Here is a 23,060-nt window from a genome sequence, read left to right as displayed (position 1 = left end):
TCTACTAAGCTTAGAAGTACTACAGAAGTCATAAAAGACATTCAAAAAGACTTAAATACATACAAGACCCATAGAAGGTCTAATGGACATGGACGACACTCAAAAGGCCTTCTAGGCACGGAAGATCCATATACATTCTTCTTGAATTAGAAGTTACTGCTGAAGACATAAAATACCCACAGACGGTCTTATAGACATAGAGGGCCTGTAGAAGGTCTTCTAGACTTGGAAGGCCCTTTAAAGGTCTTCTAAACCTTTAAAACGTTTTCCTGACTTGAGAGAAACCCCTCATAAGGTCCTTAGACATATAGGATCTATTGAAGGTGGAATACCCTTAAAAGGTCTTCCAGACTAGAAAGACATATAGACGGTTTCCTAGACCTTAACGTACGACAGAAGATATAAAAGACCCACTGAAGGTCTGTTAGACACAGATGACCCATAGGAGGTCTTCTTGACTTAAAAGATCCCCGAAAGGTTTTCTAACCATTTAAAGGACTTCTAGATCGGAGAGAGTTTTCTAGACTTTGATATGCTACAGAAGACATACAAGACCTACATAAGGTCTTACAGACATAGAGGGCTTATATAAGGTTTTAAAACACAGGAGACTAAAAAGTTCTTTTAGACCTTTAAAATGTCTTCCAGACCTGGAACAAGACACTTAAAAGATCTTTAGACATAGATTACCCACAGAAGGTCTTTTAGACGTAGAAGACCTTCAAAAGATCTTCCAGACTCGGAAGAGCTATAGAAGGTTTTCCAGACTTAGAAGTACTACAGAAGACATAAAAACCCCACTGAAGTTCTTATAGAAAAGGAAGATCCTCAAAGAATCTTCTAAATCCTTAAATGTTCTTCCAGACATAAAAAACCCAAAGAAAGTTTTCTGGAGATTAATGGCTAATGGAAGGCCTTCGGTGCCCAGAATACATATAGAATGACTTCTATACAAAGAAGATCATATAAGACCTCTTCTGTACAGTCGACCTATAATTTTTTCTATACGTAGTGTACCTCCCTATATCTTTGGGGACCTGAGAAATCTATCATATATGGAGGACCCATAGAAGCACATCTTTCCATAAAATCGCGCTAAGGGAACTTCTATAGGTAAAATACCTACAGATAGTCTTCTATCCATTGAAGCCACAGAGATGGTACTCTATATAAAAAAAATCATAGATGTAATTTTGCACATAGACCACTACATGAGACCTTCTGCATATAGAAGACCTACATAGGATCTATCACACATAGAAGTACTATGGATGGTATTGTATTCCTAGAAGTCCTGTGGAAAAAGTTTAGTAGACCTTTTCTTTGGTCTAGCAAGGATCAAGCAACCCAGCATAAAAGAAAAGTCGGCTATCATTGTAACGAGTCCGAATTACGAACTTCCAACCTTCGGTTTTAAAGTCGGGCGTGCACTCTTTGTGACGTTTACAGGAATGTATTTCGAACGCCTTTGTGGCAGCCAAACTAGGAAAAAAATATTCCCATGTAAAATACGCATGGAATGTAAATCGTAGAATTTCGCAAGGTGTCTGGGAACCTAGGTCTCCCAACCTCCGTAAGCCCCTGTTACCTGATAATGAGTAGAGCAAGTTGTTAACTTCGTAATGTTTTGAGTAATAACCCATTATTTTTAGTCTACTGGTAATGCAGGAGTAAGCTTTTTATACCCTACACCACAAGGTGGTCAGGGTATTATGTCTTTGTGGATTTGTTTGTAACAGGCAAAAGGAAACGAGATAGACCCATAGTTCCTTTTTATGATCTGCATAGAATCACATTGTGAGTCGATTTATGCATATCCGTCCGTCCGTCTGTCCGTCCGTCTGTCCATGTATTCTTGTGAACAAAATGCAGGTCGCATGTATTATCCGATTGAGATGAAATTTTGCACAAATAATTTGTTTGGCAAAGGACGAACCCTATTGAAATTGGATATAATCGGTAAAAAATTAGATATAGCTCCCATATAAATCTTCGTCCGATTTGCCTTTTATTGTGCACCAAACGTGTAATATCAGCCCGAATAATATGGAATTTTGCACATACAACCAAATTAGGCCTGAAAATAAGTACGCCAAATTTGATCGAAATCGGTTCAGATATAGCTATAGCTCCCATATATATTGTTCATCCGATTTGTAAATTTTGTCTTTCGCAGCCGTAATATGCACTCTGTAACAACAATATTTGGGGAAATATATCAAATGTAGCTCAGAAATACCTCTGTTAAATTTTATCGAGATCGGTTCAGATTTGGATATAGCTCCCATATATAACTTTGTCCGATTTACTTTTTATTGTGCACCAAACGTCTAATATTTGCCCAAATGGAATGGAATTTGGCACATGCGACCGAATTGAGTCTAGAAGCTAGTATGCTAGACTCTAGAAGATCGGTTCAGATATAGCTATAGCTCCCATATATACTGTTCATCCGATTTCTTATATATGTTACCCACAGCCGTAATATGCACTCCGTAACAACGATATTCAGGTAAAAATATATCAAATACAGCTCAGAAATATCTTTGCCAAATTTTATCGAGATCGGTTCCGCTTTGGATGTAGCTCCCATATATATCTTTATCCGATTTCAAATTAATTGTGCACCAAATGGGTAATACGAGTCCGAATTTAAAAGATACAAATGCTTCGGCGTATTTAGTCCTTTGAACTTTAAATTATAATTATAATCAAAGCTTGTATGATTGAACTCTCCCATAAAAACTTTGGTGTAGGGTATCATAAAGTCGGCCCCGCCCCGACTTTCTTTACTGGTTTACATTGGATTTTATGGGGTAATTCGGTTCGTATAGCTTCCAAATTTTTTCTGGCGAAATATCTCAATTTTGGACACCCGATCTACTGTTCACTTTTTTATTATAAAAAAATCATCGTGGAAAGTCCTCAACCGTCCTGGGGCTTTGTTTTATTCAAAGTCTAAAGGAAATTGTGGACCATTGTCTGTAATTTCTTTTAGCTTTACTGTTCGTCAACGTTTCTAACCTCACTTGCGGCAATATGCTGCATACACACACACATACACCCACACTCACACAAATGCATGTGTATTGAAAGTGATTTACACGTTTACTTTTGTATTATGAGAATGTAGTTGAGTGTGTGACTTTGGATTCATAAAAATTCTGAAGAATGCTGTCGTCATTCGAATGTGTGTTACAAACGTGCATGTGTATGTGGCACGTGCATTCGTGTGTGTGTGTGTGTGGGATGGTGTGTAACTGCACTTTGTATTCTTTGTATTTTTCTGCTATAATTGCTTTCTTTACAAACTTTCACTCGTTGCGTGTGTATGTGTGTGTGTGTGTTTCATTGTTGTTGTTGTTGTGTTTTTTTTTCAATCTTCATCTTTTTCTTTCATTCTTTCCTTTCTCCCTTTTCCCCACCAGAATTCGAGCATTTGACACATCCTGCGTACAAAAGGGCTCATTATTCGAAATACCCATAACCGTTGTACAGCCGCACACAATTGACTGTCAAGAGACCCGTTTGTATCAACCGCCCGCCACCCAGAATGGCGATGGCAGCATTGAATTCCAACCGAACACCATTCAAAGAGAGTTCATTTTGGTGCCACCAAAGGCAACCTGGGCAGGTAAGTGGATCTTCTTTTGATTTTTAATGGCCAACAATCGGCAGAGGCGATGTTTGCGGTTGCCATGACAGCCAATCCGACCAATACCCAGCGAAGAGATAAAAACAAACAAACAAGCAAACAAAGAGACACAGAAGAAATGCAAAAAAAAAAAAAAAACAAATGCACACACGCAGAAGGAGAGGAAGAGAAATCAATGCTCAAAAAGCGTTTGCTGATGACAAATTGACAATTTGCCGTTTGAACAACACCCGCATAACTGGTTCAGTGCACACAGACACACACAGGTGCTAATAGCTATGGCAAATATGCCCGGACCAATTTCAATGCAATTTGTTGCACCATTATTTGCTGTCGCTACCGTGGTCGTGGTTGTTCTTGTCTTTGTTGCACAAATATCGCATTCCTTTGTAGCCATTTCTAAGTTGACTTTGGCGACCCCCTCTTTGCTTTCGCCAATTTTACTTCAGTTTATGATCGCCGTGAAGCTACCATCAATGAGGGTTATTAAGGTGGAGGACTGAAGTCAATTTATCATTGGACAAATGAATGGGAGATTCTGCAACCGATTTAGCTGGCTAAAGTGCATTCCAGTTTAGTGATGACGATGACATTGCTGTTTCCCAGCTTCGACACAAAACCACCGCATCAATTGAATGCTGGAGATGCTATCATCATTTTTTATACCCTCTACCCTACATAGTATGAAGGGTATATTAAGTTCGTTATTCCGTTTGGAACTCATCGAAATAATAAGTATAGACCCTACAAAGAATATATAATCTTGATCAGCGTAGAATTTTAAGACATCCGTCCGTTTATATGTCCGTCTGTCCGCCCGTCCGTCTGTTGTAATCACGCCAGTCTGAAAACGAATAAAGATAGGAGGCTAAAATTTTGCACAGATCAGTCTCTTGTCTGCAGGCGGGTGAAGTTCGAAGATGGGCTATATCGGTCCACGATATCGTATAGCGCCCATATAACGGTACCTCCCGATATTCGGAATTTTGATGATTGTAGCGAAATTTTTCAATGACATTTTCTGAAAATCCATAAAAGGAATTTCTTCTGGGTACTTTACACCCTGGAAGAGCATTCGCTATATAGGTTCACGATATCGTATATCCCCCATGCAACGGTACCTCCCCATATTCGGTATTTTGATGATTTTAACGACATTATTCACCGGAATTGTTTCAAATTTCGTATTTAGAATTCTTAATGGGTACTACAGCCTATGACGGAAAATTGCGTCTGCAGGCCCACGTCTTCATATAACCTCCACATAACGGTACCTCTCGATATTCGGCATTTTGATGAATGTAGCCAAAATTTTCAATGAAATCGTCTGAAAATACACAAAAGGTGTTCCTTCTGGCTACTTTACCCCCTGGAGGAGTATTGTCTATATAGGTCCACGATATCGTATACCCCCCATGCAACGGTACCCTCCGATATTCGATATTTTGACGATTTTAGGGACATTATTAACCGAAGTTGTTTCAAATTTCGTATTTCGAATTCGTAATGGGAGCTACAGTATGTAACAAAAAATTGTCTATGCAGGTCCAGGTCTTCGTACAGGACCCATATATCGGTCCCCCCTATATTCGGTATTTTGATGATTTTAGCGACATTATTCATCGGAGTTGTTTCATATTACGTATTTACAGCTCGTAATGGGTACTATAGCCTATCACAAAAAATTACGTATCCAGGCCCACGTCTTCGTATAGGCCCCATATAACGGTACCCTCCGATATTCGATATTTTGACGATTTTAGCGACATTATTCACCGGGTTTGTTACAAATTTCGTATTTAGAATTCGTAATGGATACTACAGTCTATGATAAAAAATTGCGTATCCAGGCCCACGTCTTCGTATAGCCCCAATAAAACGGTACCTCCCTATATTCGGTATTTTGATGATTTTAGCGGCATTATTCACCGGAGTTGTTTCATATTTCATATTTAGAATTCGTAATGAGTAATACAGCCTTGACAAAAAATTGTCTATGCTGGTCCAGGTCTTCCTATAGGACCCATACAACGGTACCTCCCTATATTCGGTATTTTGATAATTTTTGCGGCATTATTCACCGGAGTTGTTTCAAATTACGTATTTACAGCTCGTAATGGAAACTACAGTCTGTGACAGAAAATTGTCTATGCAGGTCCAGATTTTCGTATAGGACCCATATATCAGTACCTCCCTATATTCGGTATTTTGACGAGTTTAGGTACAATACCCACCGAAATTGTTTGAGATGTCGTATTTGAAGTTCCTAATAGGTACTACAGCCTGTGACTGAGAATTGTCTACGCAGGTTCAGGTCATCGTATATCGGTACCTCCCTATATTCGGTATTTTGACGATTTTAGGTACAATATCCACCGAAATTATTTGAGATTTCGTATTTGAAGTTCCTAATAGGTACTACAGCCTGTGACAGAAAACTGTCTATGCAGGTCCAGGTTATCGTAATCGGTAACTACCTGTATTGGGTATTTGGATGATTTTAGCTACATTATTCACTGAATTTTTTTCAAGTTTCATATTCGAATATTGTAATGACTTATGACTTGCCTAGGTAGGTCCACGTCTTCGTATAGACCCCAATACATTGGCTATATGCGGTGTTTTTAAGATTTTAACAGATTTTATTTTTTTTTTTTTTTTGAAAATTTCTAAATTCGTTCCAAATTGTGGAGGGTTGGCAAAGTTCGGCCCGGCCGAACATAATGCTGTTTTTCTTGTTTTTTTTTTAACTTTACTTCGTTCCATAGTGGGATTCTACAATGGGAGCTTTTGTGTGTGTCTATGTGTTTGTTTGTGCGTTGTCTCTTTTTCATTTTCCAGTTTTGCAAAAATTTATCTTGTTTTGTGTCCTTGTTCTTCTTCTTCTTCTTTTTTGCATCAACATCATGATTCTTTTTTCGGTATGTTGCCACATTGTTGCCACTGTACCACCTGGATACTGCCACTGATGCTGCTTCTGACGCTGCTCCTATTTTTGTCCTCCCAACAACAACAACATCGACGACCACTTCAATCTAAAGTCTTACGGATGCGCTCAACCGATAAAAATCGTGACAAGGATGTTGGCAAATTTTTCGTACATACCGTACAATTGCTACCCAAGTCATCATGTCGTGTTTTGGAAACTATGAAGATTTTGTCTGTCAATTCCGAAAATGAAACCACATTGGCATTCAAGTGTCAGGTAAGTGCATCTTTCTTTCTCTGTTCTCTATTCTCCGAGTGCCATGGCGCTCGGTACGGTTCGTTCTTCACCTCCAAAAGAATTGGAGTACGATGTACTCATAGTTTTACTCATGTGTGTGTTGTGCTGAGGACGAGCACAAGCAAGATGACGATGAGGATGCTGCTGCATCGACTGGTGACGGTGGACATGCATGTATTTGTGGAAATAGGATAAGTGTTATTTGTGTTGCATTTGGATTTAGAATTTAGAATATTTTTAAAAGAATTTGAAAAAATGTTTATTTTTAACAATTCTCTTTAGAGAATTTTTCGATAACACAACAAATCAACACATCGAATATAAAATGCTGCCGATAACAACATTTTTGTGATGCAACTTTTTAGATAAAAACATTTTATAAGGATTTTTTCGATAACAGCATTTCCTATAAAAATGTCGTTCGATAACAACATTTTCTATAGAAAATTGGATCGATAACCAGATTTGCTATAAAAATAGGATCTATAGCAAATGTTTCCATGGAAAATTTGATTAATAATCAAACATTGTATAGAAGTTTCCTTTAATAGACACTTCGTCTGTGGAAAACTTTATCGATACTAGCAGTTTCTATAGAAAATTGGATAGATAAAAGAAAAAAATTTCTGATTACAAAAACATATATGGAAAAGTTGTCCGATAACAACTTTTTCTGTAAGACAGTTATTCGACAACACAATTTTACCCATATAAACTACTTAAAATCTTTTCGATAACAATATTTTATAAATAAAAATGCTTCGATAACAGCATTTTATACAGAAAATGTTATCGATATCAAAATTTTCTATAAAAACCTTTCTATAAGAACCTTTCATAATCGTTTTCCGTTATGAATGTTGTTCGATAAAAACATTTTTTTTGGTCGATAACAACATTTTCCCTGGATATGTTCGATAACAACACTTTCCATAGAAATGTTGTCCGATAATAACAGTTTTTTATAGAAATGTTGTTCGATAGCAACATTTTCTGCAGTTGTTCGATAACAACATTTTCTATAGAAATGTTGTTTGATAACAACATTTTCTATAGAAATGTTGTTCGATAACAACATTTTCCAAAAAAATTTGGCCTATAACCAAATTTTTCATAGAAGTTCTGTTTGATAACAATATTTTTCATTTATTGCAGTTTTATAAAAGCATTTTCCATGGAAATGTTATTCAATTACAAAATTTTCCAAAAAAAAAAAAAAAAAAAAAAAACTTGCCCGATAACAACATTTCTCATGGAAATGTTGTTCGATAACAACTTTTTTATTAGAAATGTTATTCGATAACATTATTCTTAGAAATGTTATTCGATAACAACATTTTCCATAGAAATGTTGAAACATTTTCCAAGAAAACAATTTGTGCGATAACAAATTTTTTCATAGAAGTTCTTCGATAACAAAATTTTTCATATAATGTAGTTTCATAAAAGCATTTTCCATGAAAGTGTTATTCAATTACAAAATTTTTCCAAAAAAAAGTTGCCCGATAACAACATTTTTCATGAAAATGTTTATCGATAACAAAATTTTTTATGCAAATGTTTTTCGATAACAACATTTTTTATAGAAATGTTGTTCGATAACAATATTTTCCATAGCAATGTTGTTCGATAACAACACCCATCCAAGATTGTTGTTCGATAACAACATTTTACAAAGAAATGTTGTTCGATAACAACATTTTCCATCGAAATTCTGTTCGATGACAACGTTTTTCATGGAAATGTTATTCGATAACAAAATTTTCTATAGAAATGTTGTTCGATAACAACTTTTTCTATAGAAATTTTGTTCGGTAACAACTTTTTCTATAGAAATGTTGTTCGACAGCAACTTTTTCTACAGAAATCTTATTCGATAACATCAATTTCCGTAGAAAGTTTGTTCGATTACAACATTTTCCATAAAAATGTAGTTCGAAAACAATACTTTCCATAGAAATGTTGTCCGATAACAACATTTTTTATAGAAATGTTGTTCGATAACAAAATTTTCTACAGAAACAACATTTTCTATAGAAATGTTGTTCGATAACAACATTTTCTATAGAAATGTTATTCGATAACAACATTTTCTATAGAAATGTTATTCGATAACAACATTTTCTATAGAAATGTTGTTCGATAACAACATTTTCTATAGAAATGTTGTTCGATAACAACATTTTCTATAGAAATGTTGTTCGATAACAACATTTTCTATAGAAATGTTGTTCGATAATAACAAATGTTGTTCGATAACAACTTTTTCTATAGAAATATTGTTCGACAGCAACTTTTTCTACAGAAATCTTATTCGATAACAACATTTTCCATCAAGATATTGTTCGATAACAACATTTCCCATAGTAGTGTTGAAAACATGTCCGATGGACATATTGTTTATAGGAACGTAGCTTGATAACGTTTTCTATAGAAAAGTTTTTCGATAAAAAAAGATTTTCTATATCAACTTTTTCTTAAAAGAAGTTTTTCGATAATAGCAGTTTCACGAGGAAAACGATACGACAAAATCGTTATTGTTAAAAAAGTGTTTCGATAACAAATCTTTTCATGAGAAAAGTTTTTCGATGACAACAATACCATTAGAAAAGTTGTTCGATACAACCAGTAAAATTATCCAACAGAAAAAAAATATTTTCTTTGGAAATTTTCGATAATAACCAAATCGATTAATAACAAAGACATTATTTTGAATTGTTTATTTATAGACTTAGGCTTCTTTGGATGTTATCCCTTAAAAATGTCACAAACCTCTAAACTTTGTAACAAATTGGGGAAAGTAGCACATCTGTGAACTCGAATACACTGAGCAAATTTTTCTGAAAATAACTTTTTCTTTATATATTTTTTATCAACTTAGTTTGAAAACTCATTCCACCAGAATATTTCCATTTTGCCCATATCTATATGTGGGAAAACTGAACCCCATTTGCCTCAGTGTAGCACTTACAGCATGCATTTGGTTACCATTACCACAACACACACACACACACACATGCTCACCCAAAAGTTCACATTCTCCACTCTAATGAACTGAATACCTTAGCCAGAATGAAGGTGTGTCTCTGAGTGTGTGTGTTTTTTTGAGCTCATAAAAATCCCAGAACTGAAACTTCATTTTTAAATTTCCCAACATAAGCAGCAATAGAATTAGTTAAGTTGCTCCATTTGTTTTAAATTAGTGCTAAACCATTTATTTGGCTTAAAAGTGACAACAACAGCAACACCAACACTGGCTGACTGGTTGGCTGGCAACAACATTAGGTGGAACAACAACAACATTACCATGATGATGATCATCAAGGAGAATATTACATTTATTGAGAAATGCATTTGACGATGAACCCTTAATACGATAATAGCTGTTGCTAAAAGTTTTAAAGCAAAGTCAATGGGGGAAAGGGGTGTTCCACCCACTCCTCCCCCACCTTCCCGCATAATGTAATATTCTGCTAAGTGAACATTAAGATTACATACCAACGGAAAAAAGTCTCCCCCAAAAGTTTGTTGGCAAACTTCATTACGCGACGGACAACGACTACGACGAATTGAAAATTGCATACTTTAGGCATTGATAGCCGAAGAGACAGACATACAGACATTTCCAAGTTAGTTTTAGAGGTTATGTGAAGCGTAAAGAATCACATCTTCGAAATATCTATTGAAATGTTAAATGTTACGTGACTTTTTCTTCAGTTCGAAGCTATAGACAACATTCTGAGAATTTGTTTGAAAGGGGTTTCGAAATGGTATGACTTCGATGGCAAATGGAGAAACTCCTTTTATATGCTAAGAAAAGGAGTAATTGAAAATTATCTTTTTAAAGCTTAGAAGTTTTCAATTGCAAGGATTTTTAAGGTAAATTATTTGGTTGTTTTTGTAAGCAACATTTTCTATAGAAAAGTTGTTGGATAACAACTTTTCCCATTGAAAAGATGACAGAAAACACCTTTTCCCATTGAAAAGTTGGCCGATAACAACTTTTCCCATTGAAAAGTGACCGATAACAATTTTTCCCTTTGAAGAGTTGTACGAAAACAACTTTTCCCATTGAAAAGTGGTTCGATAACAACTTTTCCCCATTAAAAGTTGTCCGATAACAACTTTTCCTATCGAAAAGTGGTCCGATAACAATTATTCCTATAGAAAAGTTGTCCGATAACAATTTTTCCTATCGAAAAGCTGTCCGATTACAAACGTATCTTTATAAAAGCTGTCCGATAACAACTTTTTCTATAGAAATGTTGTCTGATAACAACTTTTTCTATAGAAAAGTTGTCCGATAACAACTTTTTCTATAGAAAAGTTGTCCGATAACAACTTTTTCTATAGAAAAAGTTGTCCGATAACTTTCCGATAACAACGTTTTCTATAAAACAACTTTTTCTATGGAAAAGTTGCTCGATAACAACTTTTCCTATAGAAAAGTTGCTCGATATGTCCGATAACAACGTTTTCTATAGAAAAGATGTCCGATAACAACGTTTTCTCTAGAAATGTTGTCCGATAACAACGTTTTCTATAGAAAAGATGTCCGATAACAACTTTTTCTATAGAAAAGATGTCCGATAACAACTTTTTCTATAGAAAAGATGTCCGATAACAACTTTTTCTATAGAAAAGATGTCCGATAACAACTTTTTCTATAGAAAAGTTGCTCGATAACAACTTTTCCTATAGAAAAGTTGCTCGATAACAACTTTTCCTATAGAAAAGTTGCTCGATAACAACTTTTCCTATAGAAAAGTTGCTCGATAACAACTTTTCCTATAGAAAAGTTGCTCGATAACAACTTTTCCTATAGAAAAGTTGCTCGATAACAACTTTTCCTATAGAAAAGTTGCTCGATAACAACTTTTCCTATAGAAAAGTTGCTCGATAACAACTTTTCCTATAGAAAAGTTGCTCGATAACAACTTTTCCTATAGAAAAGTTGCTCGATAACAACTTTTCCTATAGAAAAGTTGCTCGATAACAACTTTTCCTATAGAAAAGTTGCTCGATAACAACTTTTCCTATAGAAAAGTTGCTCGATAACAACTTTTCCTATAGAAAAGTTGCTCGATAACAACTTTTCCTATAGAAAAGTTGCTCGATAACAACTTTTCCTATAGAAAAGTTGCTCGATAACAACTTTTCCTATAGAAAAGTTGCTCGATAACAACTTTTCCTATAGAAAAGTTGCTCGATAACAACTTTTCCTATAGAAAAGTTGCTCGATAACAACTTTTCCTATAGAAAAGTTGCTCGATAACAACTTTTCCTATAGAAAAGTTGCTCGATAACAACTTTTCCTATAGAAAAGTTGCTCGATAACAACTTTTCCTATAGAAAAATTGCTCGATAACAACTTTTCCTATAGAAAAGTTGCTCGATAACAACTTTTCCTATAGAAAAGTTGCTCGATAACAACTTTTCCTATAGAAAAGTTGCTCGATAACAACTTTTCCTATAGAAAAGTTGCTCGATATCAACTTTTCCTATAGAAAACTTGCTCGATAACAACTTTTCCTATAGAAAAGTTGCTCGATAACAACTTTTTCTATAGAAAAGTTGCTCGATAACAACTTTTTCTATGGAAAAGTTGCTCGATAACAACTTTTCCTATAGAAAAGTTGCTCGATAACAACTTTTCCTATAGAAAAGTTGCTCGATAACAACTTTTCCTATAGAAAAGTTGCTCGATAACAACTTTTCCTATAGAAAAGTTGCTGGATAACAACTTTTCCTGTAGAAAAGTTGCTCGATAACAACTTTTCCTATAGAGAAGTTGCTCGATAACAACTTTTCCTATAGAGAAGTTGCTCGATAACAACTTTTCCTATAGAGAAGTTGCTCGTTAACAACTTTTCCTATAGAAAAGTTGCTCGGTAAATTGGCCGATAAGAACATTTTTATAAAAAAAAATTGTTTTTAAGGAAAACCTCTTTCACAGCCTTTCCTATCGAAATGTTGCCAAATCGACCAGGAATTTGTTAAATTCCTTGCCACTCAAATATTTTCAAGCAATTAAGAAATGAATTGCCACACCACAAACATAACCCCAATTGATTTTCTTACTCCGACAGACATGGTCTCATTCTCTTTTGCCATATCAATATCCATTTGATTCTTCAAAAAAAATTGGTTTACCTTTCCAAAAAAAAAAAAAAAAAATCTCTTAAAATTTGTTAACAAAATAAAAACCTGTTTGCATTGCAAATTATCTCCTCTATCAAATTTTTCGTAGAATAGATTTCGATCCTTAGACTTGTTCTTTATTTTGTATTCAAAACACAAAAAAAAAAGAATTCAATATTCCAAACTCTTCCAGCAAACTAAAAAAGAAAGAAACAACTCATGTTAAATTGTTAAATAAACATAAATGAATAACATTGTATTTGTTAGACAAACACTTGAAATGCATGCAGACACACCCACACAAATACCCTCACAAAATTCCCAGGAACATCTGAAAATGGTGCCTTTAAGAATAAATTGCATATGAACTTCTACTTCTCAAGAGAGCCACTCTGAATGACACTTGGCATGAATGTGCCAATTACAAAAAAAGCAAAAAAAAAAAAAAAGAAAAAAACGAAGCAAATGAAATGAAATGCTTGCAAATCCATAACCACACATACCCGCACACACACACACATACACTCTCTTAGAATTCAATAATTGAGTGCGATAATCGTTATATAGAAATTCAATTTATATGTATGCGCATTCATACATTTATGCATACATATGTACTTATGTGTTTTTTTTTTTTCGACACAATCATGAATTTCTAATGAGATTACGGAGGAAATGTAGAGTAAAAACGATTTTGTACAGTTTGGCTGACTTGGTGATGCTGTATTTTGGAGATTTTTCATGATATATTGGAATTTTTAAATATTTTCTTGGGATGTTTTTCTTTTGGAAATATCGTATTCCTTAATGCCTAATTCGAACGAACAATCCCATACTCATAGATTTCTTTTTAATTTTTTGAGGAGTTATCAAATTTTATGAGGATTTTTAAGGATTACGAACTCTCTACTCAGAGATCATTTTTTATCATAAGGTGGATCATACCCAGTTTTTTTTGAATTTCTTTTTACTAATTTTCAATTTATTTTCAAGAAAAAAATCTCACAAAAAAAAGGGAATTTTTAAAAATTCTCTTGCCGGATTATCAACCCTTCAAAACGACTTTTCAAGAAGCGTTTAGCAAAAATAGAACAGTAATGGCTTCTTTGTTCGGTATACCGTAGTATTTTGTTGTTGCAAAATGGTCAGGCTTTATCCCATTATTGTTGTTTTTACAAAAACAACGTTTGTTTATTAGTGGAGAACGATGGTAATGTTTACCAGGGGGTAAGGCAGGGAATACCTAGGTTTAGCCAAAACTCTCGATTTTTTGAAACATTTTCTAGACGTAGGTATTTGCACCCTGATTCCGGGAAAGTATTTCTTTCTTTGGGAACGGACCTGGATTTTTGGCCAGAAAGTCTGGGTTCAAGACCCGGACCCACTAAATCGATATGGATATATAGAGGGTGAGATAAAAGAACTTCAACAAAGTCAAAGGCCATAATTTTTACAAATTTTATTAAATTAAAGCTAAAAATATCGGAAATAACATCAAATTTTGGGATAAATTTAGATTTGTTCGAATTGGTCAGCTTTGGCACGAATTATGGCCTTAAAACGGCCAATGAAACCGTCACACGCTGACCGAATGTTGCTCTTCGGTATTTTGGCCCATTCCCGGCGAAGCGCTTGTTTAAGGTGATCGCCATTTTGGTTTTTTTTTAGTGCCAACCTTGCTTTCCAAAATATTCCACACACAATAGTTCAACGGATTGGTATCCGGAGATTTTGGTGGTCATTGTGTGCTGGAAATGAAGCGAGGAACCTCATTTGTAACCATTCATGGTTGGCGCGTGCTGAGTGCGATGGTGCTGAGTCCTGTTAGAATGTCCAAGGTCTGCGACCAAAATGTTTGCGTGCCCAAGGGTTTAATACACCCTTCAGAATATTTTCGCGATAATATTCGGCATTTATTCTAATGCCACCGGCCCTTGAGTTCTGGTGGCCAACCGAATGTGCACATTTTCAGCTGACCTCTTTGCAAACTGCTGGAAATTGGATAAATCCAAAATCGGCAGTTCAACACTTTCGGCCAAGCGAAGCAACTCTTTTACTGTTTAGTCTATTTTCATTCTGTTGCGGTGTAAGTTCTTGCACTTTTTGGAATTTCAATGTCTTTACCCCGAGCTCATTTTTCAATATTTACCGAATGGAATATTGCGATATGTTCAGCACAGGAGCCATTTTTCCGGCACTGCGACGCGGGTTTCGATCAAGTCGCTTCTTTACTTTTCGAACCATTTCTGCTGATGTTACTGTTTTTTTCCGTCCACTGTCTGTCCGTCATTCTGTCTGTCTGGCTATTAAATCGTTATATTATTATCGAACTTAGATCGAGTTCGGAGATGGAGGATATCGGTCCACTCCGAAAAGAAAGAATAATCCGAATTTGCTTCAACGTTGAGAATCCTAATATTTGCATCAGTTCTAGGTCAGGTGCGAAAATGGACAGTACCGGTCCACTCCATCAAGTACCTCTCCCACAAAGGATCAGAATTTTGAAAAATTATAACGCTTATAAAATGTGATGTAAGAGTCCGATAGTTTAACATTTCAAATGTCACAATATTTTTATTAACCCAAGGACTAGTGTTAAGATGGAATATATCGGCCCACTTCTTCTGGTACGTCCCACACAAATGATCGAGATTTTCAAAAAAAATATTTATTTTCTACACAGAAAGAGAATCGATAATCCGATTTTTTTCCAACTTTGCAAATCTTGATATTTACGTCAGTTCTAGGTCAGGTGCAAGTATCTCCTCCACAAAAGGTCAAAATGTTGAATATTCATGAAGCTCATAAAACACTAAATTAACATCCAATTTTATTCAGACTTGGCACATCTCAATATTTCTATCATCACAAGATCTGTTATAAAGATGGTAGAGATCGGACCATTTCTTCTGGTACCTCCCCAAAAAAGGGTTCAGAGTTTTGATTAACAAAAACTATCATAAAATCCCAAATAGACATCCGGTTCTCTTCAAATTTCATACATCCCATTATTTTAACTTACACAAGATCTGCTGTAAAGATGGGATATATCGGTCCACTTCTTCTGGTATCTGCCCCACAAAGGGTCAATATTTTGAGTACGATTGCATTTGACCCAAAAAAAAAAAAAAACGTGGATTTCTCTTGAATGTTATTTGACTGCTTAAAATTGGCCTTACATAATTGCCTTACCATGAAATAGAATTTTTCTTAGATATTTTCGTGGTCTCTCAGACCTTTGACCCGATTTTAACGTAGATTTTTAAAGAATTTTTCTTGAAGATCACGTTGATATTTAATAATGTTTCTTGGAGGACCTTTGGTTGTGGATATTTGAATTTTTTAAAAATTTTTCTTAAAGATCCCTTGGTCTTATTGACATGGATCTCTAAATTTTTGCAGGGTCCTTTAGATACAAAAATGTTAAAAAATAATAAAAAAATGTTAAAAAATAAAAAAATAATAATAAAAAAACAAATTTCACAATCGAAAGAGGCTATTTTTTTTTAATTTTTAAGAATTTGTCGACTTTGAAGACCTTTGGCCTATTAAACGCGGTTTTTTTTATTAATTTGTCTTGAAGGTCGTTTGATTCTTTAAACGTAGATTTTGAAGGAAGGTCCTTTAGTCCTTGAAATTTATTGGATGCTTAGAAATTTTTATTAAAGGATCTGGCGATTTTTCTTGATGGTCCTGTGGCTCCTTAAAAGTGCATTTTTTAAGATTTTTTCTGGATCTCTTAATTTTTGCAGGGTCCTTTAGACACAAAAATGTGGATTAAAAAACAAATTTCATAATCGAAAGAGGCTATTTTTATACCCTCCGCCATTCCAACTCCTCGAAATACTCATTTCAGACCCAACAAATTATATATATTCTTGATCGATTATAAGTCAATATAAGTCGATTTAGCGATGTCCGTCTGTCTGTCTGTTGTAATCACGCTATCTTACGAACGATTTGAGATAGAAGGCTAAAATTTGGCACACATGTTTATTTTGCCAGTAGGCAGATTAAGTTCGTAAATGGGCCATGTAGGTCCAGGTTTTCATATAGCCCCCCTATAACGGTACCTCCCTAAATTCAGTATTTTGATGATTTTAGCGACATTATTAACCGGAATTGTTTAAAATTTGGTATTTGAAGTTCGAAATTGATACTACAGCCTATGACAAAAAGTTGTCTGTGCAGGTCCACGTCTTCGTATAGCCCCCATATAACGGTACCTCCCTAAATTCGGTATTTTGATGATTTTAGCGACATTATTAACCGGAATTGTTTCAAATTTGGTATTTGAAGTTCGAAATTGATACTACAGCCTAAGACAGAAAATTGCCTGTGCAGGTCCACGTTTTCATATAGCCCCCCTATAACGGTACCTCCCTAAATTCAGTATTTTGATGATTTTAACGTCATTATTCACCAGAATTGTTTCAAATTACGTATTTAGAGTTCGTTATGGGAACTACATTCTGTGACAGAAAATTGTCTATGCAGGTCCAGGTCTTCGTATAGGCCCCATATATCAGTACCTCCCTGTATTCGGTATTTTGACGAGTTTAGGTACAATACCCACCGAAATTGTTTGAGATGTCGTATTTGAAGTTCGTAATGGATGCTACAGCCTATGACAGAATATTGTCTATGCTGGCCCAGTTCTTCGCACAGCTCCGATATAACGGTACCCCTCCCTATATACGATATTTTGAGGATTTTAACTACATTATTCACCGTTTATTTCAGGTTTCGAATTTGAATATGGTAATGACTTATGACAAACAATACCTATGTAGGTCCACGTCGTATAGACCTCAATATAACGACAATATTCGGTTTTTTTTTAATTTTAACAGAATTTTTTTAAGGATTTTATTCTTTGAAAATTTCCAAATTCGTTGCAAATGGTGGAGGGTATTAAAAGTTCAGCCCGGCCGAACTTACTGCTTTTTAACTTGTTATTAACTTTTCTTTTAGATTTTCTAAGGACAAATGTATGGTTTTTGCCTGTTTTAATTGTAGTTTTTTAAGAATAGTTCTGGAATTTATAGATTTTTTTTCAAGGATAACCATGGAGTTTTTTTAAGAATTTTTCTCAAAAAAACAATTTCTTTTAAGAATAAAACCATGGATTTTTGGAAGGAATATGGTCTCCATAATCCTCTGCATCAAAGTTTTTTCCTTGGAGGACTCTTGGCCGAAAAATTGCGAATTTAAATTTTGCTACGGAACATTTAGGAATTTTTAAAATATTTTTTAAGAAATATTTCGAAACGACTATCGTAAGAATTTCTTGGAGAACCATCTCCGAAATTTGTCAATGGACCATAGAGAGATGGTTCTCTAAGAAATTCTTACGATAGTCGTTTAGAAATAATTCTTAAAAAATATTTAAAAAATTCCTCAATGTTCCGTAGCAAAATTTAAATTCACAATTTTGCGGCCAGGAGTCCTCCAAGAAAAAACTTGTATGTAGAGGATTATGGCGACCATAGGCCTTCCAAAAATCAAAAAAAAATCTCTTCACGAACATTTGTTCATAAAATATATGAATTTTAAGGACCCTGATTTTTTTTTTTTGTTAAGGATCCCTATTTTCCTAGATTTCTAGATTTTCAAGAGATTATTCTCATGGACAATCTTCACTGCAATCCTTATTTTTTCGCAATTTACTGGGTATTTTCCAGAATTTCTTTTCCTGAGCCATTGATATCATTTTGGATTTCTTAAGAATTGTGCGTAAAGGACTTTCGACTTTGTATGCACACACACACACATACACTCTCACATTCACACCAACTTGGCGTAGGGTATAACAGAAAATAATAATAACAACAATAATACAATTTCCATATAAAAACGAAGAAAGAATAAAACAAAATCTTACATATCCCAGCTACTTAGCATTGTGAGAGATTTTCCGAGAACAAGCACCGAACAACAATGACAACAACGGCAACAACAGCGCCACCAACAACTGTAACAAGTTCCAATTTCATAACGAAAATCCAATATTACCAAGAAAAGCAACATAAAAACAGACATACCGACATTCATACTCCTTCATAAGTGCATGAATATCCAAGTTTATATTGGAAATTGTTTTGTGGCCAAAAAAATATCAAAATACAATAGCAGGAACAACAACAACTCAGTAATGCTAACAAACCATTTGCAGATTAAGGATTTATTTTTATTGTAATTCTCTCGAAATGGATGGACTACCTTCCCCACCCTGCCTGCCTGCCAGCAGCCAACAGCACTTCCCCATATGCTGCTGGATGCATGCCATAACAATTCCCATGTCCTTAACATTTAACCCATATAGCAGCTTGTGTATGTATGTGTGTAAACACTGTATGAGTTGTTGTGTGCGTGCCCGTCTATCCGCCTCTGCTCACTGGCTGTATGTCTCTCTGTCTGTCTGTACATTGATCTGCAGTTCAATAACATAATATATTATCCGACTTAAGACTTTTGGATTTGGATGAGTTCCATGCTGTCGAGAGGGTCTCCCCACCCCCCTCACCCTTGACAAAAGGATTGAACAAATAAACCAAATATTGGAATTGTTTTACAATTTTTTCGAGTTTATTTTAGAAATTTATATTTGATATTTTATATATCAATTGTCAAGTGAGTGAATGGGGGAGAGTTATAGCTGAGAGGTTGGCAAGTTTGTTACGTCTATGTTTTCAAAAGCCAAGGTAGCAAAAAGTTTAAGAAAGAAATTTTAAATCTAATTTTTGGTCCCATTACGTTTTTTTTTCAATATTTGTTCTTGAAGGCCCTTTGACCCTTTGGATTTTTTGAATGTTTTTAAGGTCCTTCGGCCTTTTGGTCAAGACACTTTATAGCATTTTCCTCTGAAATCAGCTAATGACATCTAAAATTAAATTTAAAGGTCTTTGGAATGTCTTTTGATCCATTTACGTGTTTTTTCAATAATTTTCCGATTTTTTAGAATTTCTTTAAATTTAAAGGTCTTGGGAATGTCTTATGATCCATTTACGTGTTTTTGTTTCAATAATTTTCCTTGCCTCTCCGAATTTTTAGAATTTTTTTGAAGGTCCTTCGATCTCTGGGCTTAAGCACTTTTTAGCAGTTACATCTGAAATCAGCCACTGACATCTAAAAATTTAAGGATTTTTCTTAAAGATCTTGGGAATGTCCTTTGGTCACGTTTAAGTGTTTTTTTTTTCAATAATTTACCTTGAATGTCCTTTGACTCTCTGAATTTTTCTTGAAGATCCTTCGGCCTCTGGGACAAGGCACTTGATAGAACTTGCCTCTGACATCAGCTACTGACATCTACAAACTTAAGAATTGTTTTTAAAAGGTCTTGGGATTATCCTTTGGTCCCTTTAACTTGTTTTTTTGATAATCGTTCACGAAAGTCCTTTGACTCTCTGGATTTTTAGAATTTCGTTTGAAGGTCCTTCGGCCCTTGTCAGCTACTGTCACCTAAAAATGTAAGATTTTTTTTAGAAAATCTTGGGAATGTCCTTTTGTCCTTTTTAGATGTTTTTTTCAATAATTGTTCTTAAATGCACTTTGACTCTCTGGATTTTTAGAATTTATCTTCAAGGCCCTTCCTCTTTTGGGCCAAGCACTTTATAAACTTAATTTTTCCTGAAGGTCTTGGGAATGTCCTTTGGTCACTTTAACATATTTTTTCTATATTTGTTTTTGAGGTCCTTTGAACCTTTCAAACGCGGATTTTTATAATTTTTCTTAAAGGTCCTTCGGCTTCTGGCTCAAGACACCTTATAGCATTTTCCTCTAAAATCAGCTACTTACATTTAAAAACTGAAGAATTTTTTAAGGATGTTGGAAATGTTCTTTGGCCCCTTTTACGTGTTTTTCTCAATAATTATCTTTGAATATCCTTTGACTCTTTGGATTTTTAGAATTTTCTTGAAAGTCCCTCGGCCTCTTGACCAAGGTACCTAATAGCAGATGCTTCTGAAATCAGCTACTGATATCCAAAAACTTAAGCATTTTTCTTAAAGGTCTTGGGAATGTCCTTTGGTCCCTTTTACGATTTTTTTTTTTCAATTATTGATCTCGGCAGTCCTTTGATTTTTTATAATTTCTTTTGAAGATCCTTCGTCTCTGGGCCAATGCACTTGATAGCAGTTCCCTCTGAAATCAGCTACTGTCATCTAAAAAAATCTTAAAAATCTTGGAAATGTCCGAGTTTTTTTCAATACTTGTTCTTGAAGGCCCTTCGATTCTTGGGCTTTTAGAATTTTTTTGAATATCTTTCGGCCTCTGGTCCAAGCCAATAATTGCAGATACCTCTGAAATCACCTATCTATAACTTAAAAATCTATCTAAAAACTTAAGAATTTCTTTGAAGGTCTGTAATTCATAAAAAGTGGATTTGTTATAATTTTTCTTGTGGAACTCATTAGTTTTAGGGTTTTAAATGTTTTCTAATAGGTCTTGGCTCACATAAGGGCTTTTTTATGATTTTTTTTTGAATGTCTTTTGGCTCCTAAACATGGATGTTTAACTAAATTTTCTTGAAAATCGTTTGACCCCTTAAACGCGAATTTATTTTTAAAGAAAAGTCCTTTGGCCCTTAACAATTTTCAGAAATTTTCTTGAAAGTCCTATGACGCTTTAAACTTGGATTTTTTGATAATATTTCTCGAAGGTCCTTTGACTAAACATCGATTTTTTAAATTTTTCTAGAATGTCCTTTGGTCTCTTTAACGTCGATTTTTTAGAATTTGTTTTGAAGATTTTTTAGGGGAAGGTCGTTTAACATTTTTTGAAAGTCCGGCTGATTGTTAAAACATTTTCTTGAGGTCCTGTGGCCCCTTAAACGTGGATTTTTTAAGATTCTTTGTAAGAAAGGTCCTTTGGCCCCTAAAAATTTGATTATTAAGAATTTTTCTAGAAAGTCCTGTTTTTGGTTAAAAATTTTGGTTGAAGGTTCTACACGTACATTTTTTAAATTTTTTTCTCGAAGGTCTCGACCACCTAAACGTCGAATTTTAGATTTTTCTTGAACGTCCTTTGGTTCTGTCGATTGATAATAATTTTTCTTGAAAGTCCTGTTGATTGTTAAACATTTTATTTGATGTTTCTGTGGCTCCTTATACTTGGATTTTTTTTTTAGGAATTTCTCTCGAAATTTTGAATTTTTTGAAGAGATTTTCTCGAAGCTCCTTTGAATCTCGATTCGTCGATTTTTAAGATTTTTCTTAAAAGTTCTTTGGTCTTGAATGTGGGGTTTTAAGAACTTGTCCTGAAGAATGAACATTTTAAAAGTTTTTTTTAAGAATGTCCTAAGATGAGCAGTAAAATTTTATGATTTTTTTCTGAAGGATCATCAAAGATTTTTAGAGAATTTTTTTTATTCATTTTCAATTTGTACAGTAACCTAGCCCAGAAGCCCATGGACAGTTCGAAAAACTTATATTTTTTGTTTTAAGAATTTTTCCTGAAGGTCATTTTTTCACAATGAACCTCAAAGCGTGAATTTTATAGGGGCTATCGGTTTTCAATGCAGATATTTTTCTATACTTCTTTTTGAGAGATTCCTGATCATAATCGCAATTCTGACTATTATTTTGGTTATGGTCCATTTAGTATTTTTGTAAGGATTTTCCCCATGAATGATCTTGGATTTTTCAGTATTTTCCCAAAAGATAGTTGCGTGGTTTTTTCGTTTAAGAATTTTTCGTGGTGGTTTTTCGAAGGTCCTTTGGCCTTTTAAATGCGGAATTCTAGTAATAAATCTTGAAGATCGTTTGATTCTTTAAACGCAGATTTTCAAGAATTTTTAAGGAAGGTCCTTTAGTTATTGGATGTTTAGGAATATTTATAAAAGGTTCTGTCGATTGTTAATGATTTGTTTTGAAGGTCCTGTGGTTTCTTAAAAGTGAGTTTTTTAAGAATTTTTCTTTTTTTCTGGTAAGTCCTATAAGTCCTTAAGATTTTTTTTAAAGTCCTTGGTCTCTTTAATGTGGGTTTTTAAGAATTAGTCCTGAACATCGTTTGACCCTTTAAATGCAGATTTTTAACAAT

The 23,060-nt window shown here is 34.5% G+C and overlaps 1 protein-coding gene across 1 annotated transcript in view; it reads left to right on the top strand.

Moving 5' to 3' along the window:
* Nucleotides 1-23,060, top strand: part of LOC101889276 (tripeptidyl-peptidase 2) — a 251,316-nt gene that overhangs the window by 32,717 nt on the left and 195,539 nt on the right. The window contains exons 11-12 of the mRNA XM_005174804.4: nucleotides 3,429-3,634; nucleotides 6,697-6,860. Of these exons, the coding sequence (XP_005174861.1) occupies nucleotides 3,429-3,634; nucleotides 6,697-6,860 (370 nt within the window). The remainder of the gene's footprint in view (nucleotides 1-3,428; nucleotides 3,635-6,696; nucleotides 6,861-23,060) is intronic.

Source organism: Musca domestica, unplaced genomic scaffold (genome assembly GCF_030504385.1).
Source record: "Musca domestica strain aabys unplaced genomic scaffold, Musca_domestica.polishedcontigs.V.1.1 8, whole genome shotgun sequence".
NCBI classification, from domain to species: Eukaryota; Metazoa; Arthropoda; class Insecta; order Diptera; family Muscidae; genus Musca; species Musca domestica.
This window is presented reverse-complemented; position numbering and strand designations above follow the sequence as displayed.